General features: G+C 37.1%; 1 protein-coding gene across 4 annotated transcripts in view; it reads left to right on the forward strand.

The window, feature by feature from the left end:
- Positions 1-16,845, forward strand: part of ago4 (argonaute RISC component 4) — a 71,945-nt gene extending 55,100 nt beyond the window's left edge. For all 4 annotated transcript variants that reach the window (XM_069895684.1, XM_069895685.1, XM_069895681.1 and 1 more), the window contains exons 13-19: positions 562-721; positions 1,579-1,669; positions 2,138-2,362; positions 2,778-2,912; positions 7,712-7,813; positions 9,231-9,430; positions 9,921-16,845. In XM_069895684.1, coding sequence (XP_069751785.1) covers positions 562-721; positions 1,579-1,669; positions 2,138-2,362; positions 2,778-2,912; positions 7,712-7,813; positions 9,231-9,430; positions 9,921-10,029 — 1,022 coding nt within the window. In that variant the 3' untranslated portion in view covers positions 10,030-16,845. The remainder of the gene's footprint in view (positions 1-561; positions 722-1,578; positions 1,670-2,137; positions 2,363-2,777; positions 2,913-7,711; positions 7,814-9,230; positions 9,431-9,920) is intronic.
- Positions 16,846-17,097: the final 252 nt, after the last annotated feature.

Genomic DNA, 17,097 nt, shown 5'->3' on the forward strand with positions numbered 1-17,097 from the left:
TTCACCATTGTTTAAAAAAAAGCTTGCAAAAATAAATGTATTTTCAAAGTTTTTTCAATGCTGCAGAATGAAATGTACAGTTGGTCTCCTACTTATGACCTATGCAACTTACAACCATCCATACATACGACCAAATAAAACTGTATACATTTTTTTTAAAAGAAAACAATATATTTAAATATAAAATTTGCATATTAGGTCCTGGGGATCCAGGGGTTGTTTATTTTTACGGACAAACATGATAGTGGCCTCAGGCCGGGAGGATGCTGAGACACTACTGCTGCCGAATGTGTTCTATTTTCGGGACACGAAGGTGGTGGCAGACCTGGTATTCAACATGGAGAAGGTGAGCTTAGGCCTGGAACAACATCCGACTTGTGTCCATTTCGAGATTTGACCAATCTGTCAGAACAGAACTCCAAAGTATGTCAGGGACCACCTGTATTCAAAGGCATCATCCAATTTTTAAAAAAAATATTGGAGTCCTCCAAAAGCCATTTCTTTTTAGAAACATTTAAAGTTCTATGTTCAGTTTAAAATCTTTGCATGCCTATCTTCCAGCTGAAGTGAAGCGTGTGGGTGACACATTGTTGGGGATGGCCACACAATGTGTTCAGGTGAAGAATGTTGTTAAAACATCTCCCCAGACATTATCAAACCTCTGCCTGAAGATCAATGCAAAACTTGGTGGAATCAATAATGTCCTTGTGCCTCACCAGCGGTGAGTTCTGTCTGCAGGAATTTTTGTACATTATTTTTACATTTCAGCAAAATAGAGTATAAGGACTATTACATTATTAATTGTTTTACATATTTTATTTGATGTTCTTTGGTACATGAATGATGACCAAGCTTTAACCCTATAACCATTTACGGAGCGGAAACAGGCCATGTTGGCCTTTCGAGTCCGCACCAGTTCACTGATTTTGTGCGCCCTCTTCAGGCATTGGTCCCGGTAGATCTTCATTCAATAACGATGGGCGAATTCAATGCAGGTGGAATCAGTCATAGAAATAATGTTGTTCGTTAAATGAGGAACATTTTGATGTAAGGCAATAGATTACATGAGAGCAAAAAAATTCATTCCCCTGGGAACAAAAGTAATCTGATAACTGTGTAGATACAATATAAATGTTTTAAAATTTATGATGAAAATTTGTAAGTTAATAAAAGTATTATGACAGAATGCAGAATGTTCAAATCAATACTGTCTAGTTATGATTTGAATTTCCTTGATACCTTATCCATTCTTTGCTACCATGCTGGAAAAACACTTCTAATGTCAACAATTTATATATTTGTATGACAATAGTAAGAAACTAAGTAAAGCAAGCAGAGTGCAACTTCTTTACTGGATGTTATTTTCAGGATGATCACCCTTCATTTCTTTCTTGGAATATGTCTGCATCTTAATTGCATCCTAATCACTACAAGTATTTTAACTTGGTTGACACTGTTTAATGGTGGTAGGGAATGTGCATTTGTTAATATTGTTAACCTGGCTATTCTATATATTTTGATCATTTATTTCATTGGTGTTACATTTTAAAATGTAGAACTTTTTGTTGTTGTGCACAGGCCATCTGTGTTCCAGCAGCCTGTCATTTTCTTGGGAGCTGATGTCACACATCCACCAGCAGGAGATGGCAAGAAACCTTCAATTGCAGCAGTAAGTTCAATTTTCTATTAGAAAATCAAATCTGCAAAAAAGTTGATTATCTGAAACAATTGCTGAGGCTCCTTGGGCATTCTTAATCTGGCAAGACAAGGATAGAGAAAAATCAGCCAAAACATCCTCTGTTTGCAAAATATATTAAAAGGTGATTATGGAATTCTTTTAAGCAAACCATTTCTGCTCCAGCACCTCCTTGTCATCTTTGGCTCTGATGTCACACTCCTACTGGCAGGAGTTGGCAAGTTATACAATCAGATTGCCAGTTAACATCTATTTGGATTCCTATGGCAGGGGAAAACAAGTAAACTGCTGATACTAGTAATTCTATATCTATGAAAACAATTGGATGTCAAAAGGTATTCAAAGAGAATATTTTCTTCACCTTCCTCTGAAACTGAGATATTGGTTTATCCCTCAGAATGTAATATTGACTTTAAACTTTTTTTTCCTTTCGTCTCTTAGGTGGTTGGTAGTATGGATGGTCACCCTAGTCGATACTGTGCAACAGTACGTGTACAGACATCCAGGCAAGAAACCTCTCAGGACCTTCTTTTTAGTCAAGAGGTAATCCAGGATCTGTCTAACATGGTGCGTGAACTGCTAATCCAGTTTTACAAATCAACCCGCTTCAAGCCAACACGCATAATCTACTACAGGGGTGGTGTATCTGAAGGACAAATGAAACAGGTTTGTATTTGTGATTATTAATGTTTTCTTTATCACTTTTGCAGTTGTCAAAACTCATATATTTCTGATACTTTGTACTTTATATTGAGCAATAGATCTGAAGCTTTTCTAATCTATATTCAATACAGCAAGTGGCAGAGTTGAAACGAACAATTCTATCAAGTTGTGCATAGGTATTTGGCTTTGAAGGTTAAAAACAAGTCATTTGTCTTGGAAAATAAATTTGGGTACTTTGGACTGCTCTTTCTCATTGTGGACTTGTGCCAATTATATGTGGCTAGTATTGAGAGTTGGTTCAGGTGGGCTTGTAAGGAAAATAATGCTCAAAAGTGAATTAAAAGTAGTAATGTTCAAAAGAATTGAATGTTCTTGCTGTTTCAGACATTGTGTGATTTTTTTTTTAATTTCTATTTAGGTTGCTTGGCCTGAGCTTATTGCTATTCGAAAAGCCTGTATTAGTTTAGAGGAGGACTACAGACCTGGCATAACTTATCTTGTGGTTCAGAAACGACATCATACACGACTATTCTGTGCTGACAGAAGTGAAAGGGTAGGTATTCTTGTGTTCATATATGCACAAGAAATTCTAGCGAGTAGCACAAGAATGATCATTTAAAGGACTGTTAGAGGAGTGGTGCAGAAAACAAAACAAAGGACTCTACATCACCTTTGTTGACCTCACCCAAGCCTTTGACACCGTGAGTAGGAAAGGGCTTTGGCAAATACTAGAGCGCCTCGGTGCCCTCCAAAGTTCCTCAACATGGTTATCCAACTGCATGAAAACCAACAAGGTCGGGTCAGATACAGCAATGAGCTCTCTGAACCCTTCTCCATTAACAATGGTGCGAAGCAAGGCTGCGTTCTCGCACCAACCCTCTTTTCAATCTTCTTCAGCATGATGCTGAAACAAGCCATGAAAGACCTCAACAATGAAGACGCTGTTTACATCCGGTACTGCATGGATGGCAGTCTCTTCAATCTGAGGTGCCTGCAAGTTCACACCAAGACACAAGAGCAACTTGTCCGTGAACTACTCCTCTTTGCAGACGATGCCGCTTTAGTTGCCCATTCAGAGCCAGCTCTTCAGTGCTTGACATCCTGTTTTGCGGAAACTGCCAAAATATTTGGCCTGGAAGTCAGCCTGAAGAAAACGGAGGTCCTCCATCAGCCAGCTCCCCACCATGACTACCAGCACCCCCACATCTCCATCGGGCACGCAAAACTCAAAACGGTCAACCAGTTTACCTATCTCGGCTGCACCATTTCATTGGATCCAAGGATCGACAACGAGATAAACGAGACTCGCCAAGGCAAATAGCGCCTTTGGAAGATTACACAAAAGAGTCTGGAAAAACAACCAACTGAAAAACCTCACAAAGATTAGCGTATACAGAGCCGTTGTCATACCCACACCCCTATTTGGCTCCGAATCATGGGTCCTCTACCGGCATCACCTATGGCTCCTAGAATGCTTCCACCAGCGTTGTCACCGCTCCATCCTCAACATTCATTGGAGCGACTTCATCACCAACATCGAAGTACTCGAGATGGCAGAAGCCGACAGCATCGAATCCACGCTGCTGAAGATCCAACTGCGCTGGGTAGGTCACGTCTCCAGAATGGAGGACCATCGCCTTCCCAAGATCATGTTATATGGCGAGCTCTCCACTGGCCACCAAGACAGAGGTGCACCAAAGAAGAGGTACAAGGACTGCCACATTGACCGCCGCCAATGGGCTGATATCGCCTCAAACCGTGCATCTTGGCGCCTCACAGTTTGGCGGGCAGCAACCTCCTTTGAAGAAGACCGCAGAGCCCACCTCACTGACAAAAGGCAAAGGAGGAAAAACCCAACACCCAACCCCAACCAACCAATTTTCCCTTGCAACCGTGTCTCTGCCTGTCCCGCATCGGACTTGTCAGCCACAAACGAGCCTGCAGCTGACATGGACATTACCCCTCCATAAATCTTCGTCCGCAAAGCCAAGCCAAAGAAGAAAGAGAGGAGTAGATGAACAACCCATTGACCCCAGCTGAATGCTTTTCCATGACTACGCTTGGAAATTCTACATCTGTGAAGCTAGGTTGGAGCTCAACGATGCTTCCAAAATTTAATAGCTTAAAGATTTTTATTCTTGTTCACCTTTGTGCATAAAAAATGTAGCACTACAAATTTGCCAAGAAGCTAATGGTTTTTTAAGACTTCCCAATGGAAATGATTTTGCTGCAGGAGAACTGCAGAAAATTTCTCTACAGGAAACTAACTTTGTTTTTGTCAGGATTCATTTTCAATTTATAGTTTGTTGCATTATTTGTATTTATTTATTGGATTATCTCTTTAGAATTACATTTTAAATGGATATTTAAGGTGGAGCACATTTTAAGCTTGTTTCTATGTACCAACATTCTAGTGATTTTTTTTCAGTCCCTACATTTCTGGCAAATGTATAAACTGAAAAGTTGTACATCCCATCATGGATGCATTTTTCCATGGGTAATCATTCTCAACGATTAACCAACAAAATACAGTAAAATCCCCATTATCCAGAATTCAAGCAACCAACAGCCTCCAGCATCTGGCAAAAAAGTTACAGAAAATAAATAGGTAAAAAATACAGAAGTTTAAAATTGCCGCCTCTAACAGTTAGTTTTCTAGTCACGCAACACACAATCTCAAGCAGCTGACAAATTCACTTATCTGGCATCTATTAATCCCCATAGTTGCTGGATACCAGGGTGGGAGTGGTTTTACTGTATCACAATAATTAAATGGTGGGATTCCTGCATCATGTAAATACTTGGTACGGAAACAAATTCCACCAATGTGTAACGTGGGAAGGAAAAAATTATTTTTAAAGGCTAAAGAAATGTGATAGAAAAATGTGTGACAGAAATTGTGATTTTCATTCTAATGGTAATTTTGGGGGTTCTGCAGTGAATACTTTTTTCTGCGGATTTTTTGATTGCTTGTCCATCTGCAAACAAAGATACCAGGTAACTCGGAAAAGTAGCTAAGAAAGTAAATGCTTGGATATTGCTCTCTGATCTCAACTACTTCCTCTTGGATTTTTCTTAAGGGTCCTTAAGCAATCCCAATTGTGTGTGTATTTTTTAAAAATGGCAAAGCTGTTGGAGAGACAGTGCTCCCCCACGGATCTAACCTCCCAGTTTGACTGCCGTTGGCTCTACAGGCTTTAAATGGCCTTTTAAAAGAGCCAATGGTTTTTTTAAATCCCGCTATCGCAAAGTCTGGGACCAAGATAAGTAGCGCCTATGATCAGCAGTGGCCACAAGGATTTGCAGACTCTGGGGAAGCAGAGGACTGATGTCGGGCACCAGAAAATAGAGAAACCATCTCCATTTGAGGAGAAGAAGAAAAGATCCACAGGGTGGTGACCTTGGAGGAGACTAACGAGGGGCTCTGAGATTAAAGAACACATAGGTTGTGGGTGACTTAAGGCGAGTCACCATATGGACTGCAGGTGACTTCAGTCTGTGGACTGCTGCAGGCTTCCTGATTGTGTCAGAGGTGCATCTGGTGATGGTTTGGACTGAAGTGTGATGACTGGAGGCGAAACCGTTGGGGGTCCTCTCTTTTGTTTCTTTTTCTCTAGCTGTAAGGAACGCTGGGCAATTTTTGCTGACAGCGAATCTTTGTCTACCTTGCAGTGGACTAAAAGAGACTTCTTATAATATCACATTTTCTGTTTTATTACATGACAATAATCTTGAATTACTTTGCCAGCTTTCTTGCCCAATATGCCCTAGTTGCCTAATATGCCTCCTGAGGTATATCCTAGCTAACCATCATTCACACCACATCAGTTCTTGGACACTCCTGGTAATCTCTAATTGCTCACTTAAAAATGAGGTTCTTGCCATTCTTAATTTTATTGTAGATGTTTGCATTGATGTAGTCATTTGTTTTGTTCAAAGACAATGCCACCTTCCCCCTGCTGAAATATCCTCGACTGGTGCATGGTTAGAATTTTCCTCCACCAGCTGCATCTAAATGATATTCGTAGTAGTATGTCCCTCAGTACTCAAGTAAAAATGACCATTCTTTATATCAACATTTTGTTAGCTTTGCATATTGGTTTTTTTAAAACCTGTCAGTTAAGTTTTGGTGATTTTGTAATTCAATACTCAAATCTCTCACCCTCCCCAATTCTTCACATTTTGGAAATCTTTTACACTTGTATTTTTCTGATCCAATGTAAGTAATTTTTGACCTCTTCTTTAAGACCTTTAATTAAAATACTTCTCTCACCAAGCTTTGATCACTTCCCCCAAATCTTTTCCATTAACCTGGCATTCATTTTTTACGTGCATATTTTTATGAAGTAATTTGATTCGTCATTCAGGCTTCATGTGAATATCACTAAATTTTAAACAGGCCACTAAACAATGCCTGTTTAATTTTGAAGTTCTGGGAATTGCTGCAAAGCCAGCAGTTATTCCCTTTTTAGAGCAGTCTACTTGTTGAAATGATTATGTTACTGATCTGATGGTATTAGGAAAGGAGTTGCAGGATTTAGACCCAATAACACTGAAGACCCAACAATGTATTTCCAAGTTAGAATGGCGTACAATTTGCAGGGGAACCTGCAGGAATTGCTTTATTTGTGTTGGCTTATCATTCTAGATGAGAGAAGTCCAATTTTGGGAAGCCCTGTTGATGGTGAGTCACATTGCAACAGCAAGAGTAGTGGTTAACATCTCACAGTGGGGAAAAACACAATCTGTCAAAAATTTTGTTATTGTCACTTCTGGCCCAAATCTGATCATTTGATCTAGTTACATGCAGGTATGAACTTAATTTGCTGATGAATTGCCAGGGAAATTGAACACAAACATCAGTTAACCTCCTGACCTTGGGATAGAAGGAAGGTTATTCATGAAACACAAAATGGTTGGGACCTGAACTCCACTGAGGATGTCTAGTCAGTTCTTCAGGACTTTCTTCACTCAGACAATGTTGATGATGTCAGGCCACTTTTGGTGATGGACCTTTTGAAAGGCAGTGTTACATTACCTTTCTCTTTTAATTGAATAAAAAGTATGTAATAGCATACATATTATTGTGACACAATGCCCCAATCATTATTCATCCTTAAAGCACCATCATTAAAAGTTTCTAATTGGACCTGGATTTGTGCGTATTAGCTGTTTTCTTCCAATGCATCAGTGAACAAACTTTGGAAATGTTTTTAATAGTCTTTGAAGTAACTTGGAGTGTACCATGGTTGTGAAAAGCAGTACATCAAATTATTTCATTTCATGTTTTTGTTTGTATCACTGGATGTGCCTTTTAGTTATTCCTTTAACCTTTTGTTGTTCAATTAACAGGTGGGTAAAAGTGGCAATGTTCCTGCTGGCACAACTGTTGACAGCACCATCACCCATCCTTCCGAATTTGATTTCTACCTTTGTAGCCATGCAGGAATTCAGGTAAAGTAAATGTCACTGCCTTTTTGATTTTTAAATCTATTTAAAATTTCCACTTTTTGAACTAGTTCACTTCACAAAAACACATGCTTGTTGTTGATTTTTGCCTTATTGGCAGACATACTTAATCATGTATATTATATTTTTAATGTATTATTTTGTGACAATAATAGGAACCTTTGATAAAGAAGCCCCTTGCCAAAGTCAATTTCCCCCTGCATGCTGACAATACCCAACTCCACCAGCGGCATCCCTTTTCAATCTCTTTATTGACTAAATTATCAGCTCACAGTAATTTCCTCCAACTAACCCAGTGGTTCCCAACCTTTTCCTTTCCAGTCACATCCCACTTTAAGGAATCCCTCTGTGATTAGTAAGGGATGGGTTATGGTGGGATGTGAGTAGGAAGGGAAGGTTGAGAATCACTGCTCTAGACCCAATTATTACTGAAATATTTTGCTTGAGAAAAATTGTCATTGGCCCATTTCCTTTGGAGTTATGAAAATGCACATAACAAATCAATTTGGAATGATTAAAACAGTGGTTTTCACCCTTTTTCTTTCCACCCACATCCCACATCACAGAACACTTAAAGCGTAGGGAATACTTAAAGTGGGATGTGAGTGGAAAGAAAAAGGTTGAGAACTACTGAACTAATTCCTAAGAAAACCATAAACCTTGTCTTTCTTCCTGATCTGTGCTACTACTTCCTAACCACCTACTGGACACACTATAGTACACACTGCCTGGCAACCATGGGAGGCTGAACTAAGCTGTTTACAACTTTGGAGTCCTATTCGATCCACAATGAACCAAGAACACATTAAAATCATCACCAAAATTGCCTATTTCTGTGCGTAACCTTGCCAACTCCAACATTTTTCCATCTATTTGTTAGCCCTAAAAATTATTATCCCAGCTTGTTCCTACCTTCCATAAATTTGAAATAATACAAATTACTGGCTTGCATTAAATTCTTTTCATCCATTGCTTTACACTTACTAATTTACACTTTTTTTAAATTATCACTGCCATTTTTCTGTGATTTCTTTCTACACTGAAAGTTTCTTCACTTCTACTCTTTAATCACTTGCTACTATGCAAGTACTTCAGCTACCCAGCTTTACGGATTCTCTGGAATTCCCTCTCTCACTTTCTTTTCCTTCCTTTGAGATACGATTAAATGTTGTGGCTAAAGTGTCAAATTTTGTTTGGTTCTTTGTAACACCATGGAGCATTTATCTACCTTAAGTGCTCCATGTAGGTGGAGGACTTTAAGCTGTCTGCTACAAAATCTCGTCAATGAAATAAATGAAGATTCTTTGATGTGTTTTATTTTTAGAACTCTATTACTGTTTGAGAATACCAGGTTGTTGTCTGATTCCATTGTCCTGAACTTTATTGGATTTGTATTCTTTAGGGTACTAGTCGTCCTTCGCACTATCATGTCCTGTGGGATGACAACTGTTTTTCAGCTGATGAACTGCAGCTTTTAACATATCAGCTGTGTCATACTTATGTGCGCTGCACGCGTTCTGTCTCGATCCCTGCACCAGCGTATTATGCCAGACTGGTTGCGTTCAGGGCAAGATACCATCTTGTCGATAAGGATCATGACAGGTAAAATATGAGCTTACTGTTTATACATTTAGTATATATTGGAGCAGCAAATTAGTTTGAATGGATGCAATTAGTTTGATTGCAAACTAACACTTTGTACATGATTAACATGCTAAAAATGACATTAATGAAAAAAAGATTGAACTGCAGTTTTATTGAAAAAGTACTTTGGATAATAACTCAGTCTTCTCTGAACCATATGACCTCATTTCTCCCCCCCCACCACCAGATGACCACAATGTAAAGCCAGAGACCATCCCTCTGCCACCTGAAATACAAAACTCATTCTCCCCTAATGAAAATAAGCCACAATCCATTTTGGTTCATTATGGAAGTCATCGTATGAAAAGTAAAATGTTTCACAAACTGAAATGGCTTGTTTTTAAATAAGTAATTTTAACATAATCACTTGCACATTCCAGTTCCTATAGTCTAAGACTGTTTCATATACAGGTATTTGTTGAAATTTATTTATTTTTAATCTCTGCAGTGCTGAAGGAAGCCACATCTCTGGACAAAGTAATGGACGGGATCCGCTGGCACTTGCCAAGGCTGTACAGGTCCACCACGATACCCAGCATACAATGTACTTTGCGTAAATCCTGCTAAAGTATACAGCCATTTCCAGCATACTGTGCTGTTCTGAAATATTCTTAGTGCTTAAGTTTTTTTTAACAAACTCCTGAAAGTCGAGCCTGTTTCAGACAGCAATCTACCAGCGATAAAGATTCACCGCACTGAATGACTCATTGAACTCATTAAGATTTAAATGCACAGAGAAATGAGCCATTGTTCTTTGTAATCTAACAGAAGCACTATACAAGGACAACTGTGGTGGCTTTTTTCCACCACACTGATTTTATATTTTTTACCTCAAGGCTAGAAGGCTGAACATCATTAGGAAAAACTGCATGAATGACTTGGATTGTTACTACATTCAGTAGCAAGTTTTGATATTGTGTGTTTTCTTTCTCTGTTTATACGAGGTAACATTGTTGTAAAACTCCCATCTATTTTTAATCTTTTACAAAAGAACTGTGTGAGGGAGTGTATGTGTGTGTGTGGATGTGAATGTATGTATGCGTGAGAGATGGGCATTAGAGATTCTTTATAGATATTTTAAGTGTATTAATTGTGCAACAGTTTCAAAGGAAATCCTTGAAATTATACAACTATAAAGATGCAAGTATTCCAAACTATACAAGTACAGGTAAACCACATTGTTCACTCGCAATTGCAAAGTTGTTCTTGTGGTCCATCTTTGCAAGGCTGGTTCAGAGAGACTGAGCTGCATTCCAAATGGTTGAGGTTTGTGGTAGAATATAAAGGGAAGTTTGAGTGAAAATAATCCAATAATTACATTAAATGTATCATATTACAACCCTATTTTTCTGAAATATTTTGCTACCAATGTTGACAAAATCCTTTGATATGTAAAATATCAGGTTTGTTTCTGCAATGGATTGAGTGCCCGACATCATAATGTCTCAATCGTTTGGTATTCTGACAGTTGTTTTCAGTTTCTTTTGATGCTGTATCGACATTGGTATGGTCTGTCCCTAGTTACCAAAGTACCCAAATTGCAAAGCATTTCCCTTATTTGCTCATTTAGTGGCATGTCAGTCATGCATGTAGATTGATAGTTAACTTTGCTTTTTTGCCATGAAAATCCAAATTGATGCAGTTCCAACTGCTATTGGTAAGCTCCATTCCTTGTACAAATTTTTTTTAAATGAAGATTTTGCACTAAAAGTTCAATCCTTGTGATTTTACCTTAAACCTTAACCATGGCTGAATGAAGTACAATTCTGTCATGCAATTGATGAACAAAGCTCTTCACTAAACTTAAATATAACAATAGTAAAGCTCACATGAGGAAAAGTTGTTCAATAGAATAACGTGCTCTGTGGAGTGTACTGCACTTGCATATTTTGAAAGGAAAAAATTCTTGAACTTTTTATGCAACATTTTTAATTGTATGTGTCAGGTTTTTATTTTGCTGTTGTTCATCAGGCATCAGAAGCTTGTAAGTACCAATAGTTTGCTGCATTAAGTTTCCAGTAGATGCTACATTTAGATGCCTGCTTGATTGATTATTGCAGAAACTATTAAGGTGCTTGAAAAATACTTGACTGTATTTATATTGAGGCTTTTGCCAGCTGGACTGTCCATGATCATTTTATACCTTGGGGAAGAAAGCTGTATTTAATGCTGTACTGGAAAGAAGACCAAAACTGTGGATATAATACTACAGTTCAAATTCTTGGAGGACACATTTTAACTTGTAATTGCAATTGTTTTATTTGAAGTTGAGCATACTTTTATTGAAGTTTTGTGCAATATGTGTTAAATACCTTCAACTGTAAAGAACAGGGAAATGCTATAGAAATTAGTTTTGATGGCCCAGCATGTGGGTGATATTTTTTTTTTTAAAAACAGTAATTTTACATTTCCAGTATCGTTCTCAAGGATCTTGGCAAAGGATGTTGATTTATTATGTGGTTCCATGTCCTAGTACACAAATTTTCCATGGGTTAGTGACTCTTTTTTAGGTTAAGACTATCCATAGCTCAGCAAGCAACAGGTCTTCCTAAACTAGATTGTAAAGCTGCTTCAGAAATCACAGCCAGAGATTGCTTTTATTCTGTCAACCTTGACTATCAAAACAATTATGCTGCCCCATACCTACTTTGCCATTTAATTTTCCATTTAGTTAATTTAACGTTCCATTAATGAACCCACTGATAAGGAGGTTAAGTTTTGAAATTTATCTGTTGGATTATCTCTGGTGCAACAGTTAATTTTAAAAGAAATTACACCGTATGGCTTTTCAAGTCTTAATCTGGTCATCAGATTATCCTTATAATGGTCAAAATTATTCATCAAATAAATAATGATCCCCAACAACCTTAACACAAAATTACTTTTTGACAATCTAAATTATTCCATACATCTGTTGAATTTGGTGATCTGTCTGGCATTGCATTTTACCTTTGTTTTACCATTTTCAAATTGCAGACATAATTTTTAAATTGGGATTTTGTTGACAGTTAAACTAGAAACAAAATTACCGGTTGTCTATGGTCAGCTTTATAATACATATTGCAGCATGTGTTGTTGCACATGAAATTGCTGTACATTTAATAAAGTTCTGGGGTTACTGGGGTTATAACAATGGCAATAATTGGAGCAGTAATGGGGCATGTTCTGTGACATATACACTTAATGAGTTGTGTTTTTCAACCTTCTTGGGCTTTATCATCGCTACTACATTGTAATTTTGAGTACCTCAGCCTACACAAAGGTTTAAAAAAAAATTGTAAGCTGAACTGCAACTTCTGTCTGCACGTTTGCAATCTTAGTCCAGTGAATTTTGCCAGCAGACCTGACAGCTTTGTCAGTCACTAGTATTTTGTAGCCAGTTCTCCAAGCTAATGCAGTTGGCTTTCTTGTACCTAAATTTTCCAAAATGGACTGCTTGAATTAGTTGCTGCCAAGCAAAATGAAAGGACATAAATATTATCATTTTCAGAATTTGTGCTTAAAATGTTCTCCAGAATAATGCCCCTTATTTCTATTTCCTGAAAAAGGGAGTCAGTCCTCAGGTCTTGTTCTGATCATGTAGTGAGGCATGTTTTTTTGAGGATGTATTTATAGTTTACTTGAGTTCATATCAGTTGTAACAAATTTATGATTTTGGATTTACTTCTTTAAAACAATACCAAAATAGTTTGACAAATATAAAATGCAGACAGCTGGGACTTCAGTCTGTTGCAGTATTCTGTTTCTATTTATTTATGCTGAGATAATCCATTTAATTACATATATTTCAATTAACGTTGTAACATTTATCCAAAGCAAGAATGATGGAGTCTTTGACACATTTTTACGTTTCGATTCACAAGGGCAAATGCAACTCAAATTATGAGTGAGAAATTTTCAATCTGATTCTTATTTCCACTGAACAAGAACAACTGTGTACATAATTTAAATACCAGGATGCAGTAAATCTTTGACTGTAATCAATTTCATAGTGGGGGGGATTTGTAGCTGTATGACCAGAACAATAAGAAACCAAATTTTGAAGTTGTAACTGAAAACAGTACATCCCACCAGTCAAATTTGTGAAGTTTATGTCACATTAAAGTAATGACTACCTGCCTACCTACTCAAACCCAGAAATATTGGAATAACAGCTGGGAACTTAATATCTAATGGTGCAATAGAGAAAAAAAGTTGTTTAAAACACCCTGTTTCTGGGAACATGTAATACTTAGGTGATTCATTATTTATTAAACTCCCAAGTCTGATAGTTAAAATGCAGAATGCTATCAATAATTTTACTAAAGCATGGAATTTTCTATTTATAAGTTGGAGTGCAAAATTGAGGAGCAGTGAATGGTGCAAATGAACAAATGTTTGAAATTCAATTAGAAACAAATAGTAGACATGAATGTGAAAGGCAATGTTTGCAGTGATCCTATTTAAATCAGTAAATGAACAGCTCTGGTCACAAACAGCTGTCCATCTATTTCCACTTTACTGCACTATTTTCTTTCAACAGTTGCTATGGTTTGCTTGCTTTTCCTGATCAGATCCTTATGACTTGACAGTCCTCTGCACTTTATTTGTATTCTTCCTAACCTCTCCATTTCATTGTAAATTTACACAATTGCCATCTCACCAACTATGGCTCAACTCCATCACATTACAAAAGACATTTATTCCATTCTGATTATTACTTATTCTAAACCTTCATCTGGTTATTTTATGGATTTCCCTCCTCTCCATTCCTGATGTGTTGCTGGGAATTAAAATGCAGCCAGTTTGCCACACAATGGGTCAATGGCATTGGAAGGAAGTTGGCTTGTGGTAGAAATTAATCTTGCCTTGAAACAGTTTTTGTGAAAACATTAACCAACATTTCTATCAAATAAATAAGAACAGAAAAGTCTGAAAATAGCAAGTCAGACAAATTGAGTTAATACTTCAAATCAATGGTCTTTTTTTCTACTGATATTTCCAGCAGTTTCTGTTTTTGTGCATTTCCAAATTTAAATCCTGTTAATGTCCGATTCAGAATTGAGTTGTATGAAAGTATACAGATGAAAGCATTTTGTAAGGTTATCCAATGATTTGAATAAATCAAGATTTGATCATAAATTTGGACACGTCTTTATGACATCATTGAAAATCCCATTCCTTAATTGCAATTTATTTGCTATTCATGTCACTATCAGAATTTATTTCCATCAACCCCTCTCCAATGCAAGACTAAGGGAATGGTATGGTTTGAAAGTTGCATGTTCTTCAGAATACATAAATGGAAGGCTAATAAATCATATATGTATCAATCCCAGCAGTATTTAAGTGACTTTAACAAAACCAAAAAATGCTAATTTCTCAAGATTCTTGCACTGGTTTGGTACTGTTGGTAAATAAAGCAATAATGGGAAAACACTAAACAATTGGTCAAAGTTAAGTTTTAAAGAATCCAAAAGGAAAGAGATGAGCACACAGATAATTAGGGATACAGTTCCATTTAAGATGTTGGCAACTAATGGAAAACACAGCTGCTATTAGTATATTTGGGGATGGTCAAGAGGCCAGAATGGAGTATGCAAGATATCACCACAAGACCTACAGCCATCAGATGAGAGATGAGGAGAGTAAGATAATGGAGCAATTTAAAGTTAAGAATGGGAATTTAATATTGAGTCTTTGCTTCACCATGAGCCAACGCAGGATGTAAATCCCGGCTTGATTGATTAATTAATTAATTAGATTTGGCACAAGGTGGGAGGTGCCAAGTTTAAGGAAAATGTTCATTTGCTCAAATGAGGGAAGAATTAGGTAGATGGAGAATGGATGTGATGGTGATGATGGCTTCAGTTTGAGGAAATTATTGCTCAACCAGAACTGGATATAATTCTTGCAATCTTAAAAATGGAAACCTAATTGAATTAAGACTCTCCGAAGCCAAGTGGCAGCATGTTGCAAGTAGGTGAAGAAGAAATTGGGTTCCGGTGATCGAGTCTTGCATGATGCTAAAAGTACTTGGAAGAACAAGTGGAGAAATAGTTGCAACTAATTCTCTGTGATGAGGTTGGAACAATAAAGGCCATCTCCCATGTCGTTAGACAGTAGAGCTGTGGGACAATGGTGTGGGTTTATCTTGTTAAAAGGATGAGAAAGGTAGATTTTTCATCCCATGAAGGTGCTTGCTGAATGATGTTTGAAAATTACATTTAATGTCCAAAAAACAGCTACCGAGGTGTGTTTTACAATAAATACAATAAAAGCAATTGGTATAATATTATTTTTTTCCATTCTGGAATTTTAAAATATAATTTTGACTAGTTTTAAATTTCAGTCAATGCTGTTTACAGATTGTCCACAGGAGAGGGGAGAACCAACTTTTTCCCTGGAACAAGTAGAGTACACGACTGGAAACCTTGAACAGGTTTTCTCTTTCTCATTTGAGATGAGTGATGACACCTCCATTAGCAGAAATTATTTGATTCAGCATAAATGTTGAATTTTTAACTGAAACTTCATTACAGACTATACTCATGTTCTTTGGATTCATAATGGTGTGAAAGTATCCTTTTTCTTGTGTTGCCATTTTAAATTTTCTGCTGGTTAAAAGTTTCCAGTTGCTACAAGTATGGCTGAAAATACATCAAATCGATAAAGTCATGAGTGAATTACTAATAAACCAGTTATATTGGTTTCAGTGTTTCAGTTGACGTGTTGAGAGGGATTCTCATTCTGAACCTGCAATTTCGTTTTCTTTCATGAGTTAGCTCTTGTTGTCTAAAAATAATAGGTTTCTTCATCAATGCATTGCCATAAAATTTTATAAATGCCCAAATGTTTTACCAATTTGAAACCCATCATTGCATGTTTTGTATACACAGTCATCCAAGGTTTTTGGGTAAAATGTTTTGTATCTGAGCTAATGTTGAGATGGTGTGGGTTTTGCAGAAAAAAATCTGTAGTCTAGAATTTGTAAGTAAAGCCATGTAATCATGAGCTTAATACCCCAACTGTGTATGAAAATGCATTGAAGGCATTTCATACTGCATAATTCTGCTGTAAACAATGATTGTGTAGTTCGTTGGGAGAGCTGTTATTAAGATGTATGCATTCTTCAATGAAGTTGGAAAAAGGTTCTTTTGTCTACATGCTTAGATAAGTGCTGTTTTAATTATTTTGATTTGTGTCTATCAATACGAGGTACTGAGCTGTAGGAATGGAAATTGTGTGGTAACATTGCCTTCATGGAAAAAGACGTTGGCTGATTAAATTGCAAATCTGTATTGCAAAATGATTTCTAGTCTGCAGGGACAATTTGTGTTCGTATGACAATAAACTGGTATTTTTTATGCCAGAACTTGCGAAGTCTAACAACATCCTCATTGTGTGTGTTTTTTTTCTTTTGTTAATGACAGTGATTGATGTACAGGTTAGAAATAGAGTGCAAATATGAAAGACTTTGGTTCTATAGAGTAGTGGAGGGAGAGTAACTCCAGGGACTATTACTTTCCAGCTGTGATGGCTTCTAGATGAGGTTAAATACATGAGAATTAAATCCACCAGAAAATTATCTTATAAAATCCCTGGATTATAAATACTATGTGCAGTTCAAATATCTTGCAACCATT

The sequence above is a fragment of the Narcine bancroftii genome, chromosome 8, assembly GCF_036971445.1.
Source record: "Narcine bancroftii isolate sNarBan1 chromosome 8, sNarBan1.hap1, whole genome shotgun sequence".
Lineage (NCBI taxonomy): Eukaryota > Metazoa > Chordata > Chondrichthyes > Torpediniformes > Narcinidae > Narcine > Narcine bancroftii.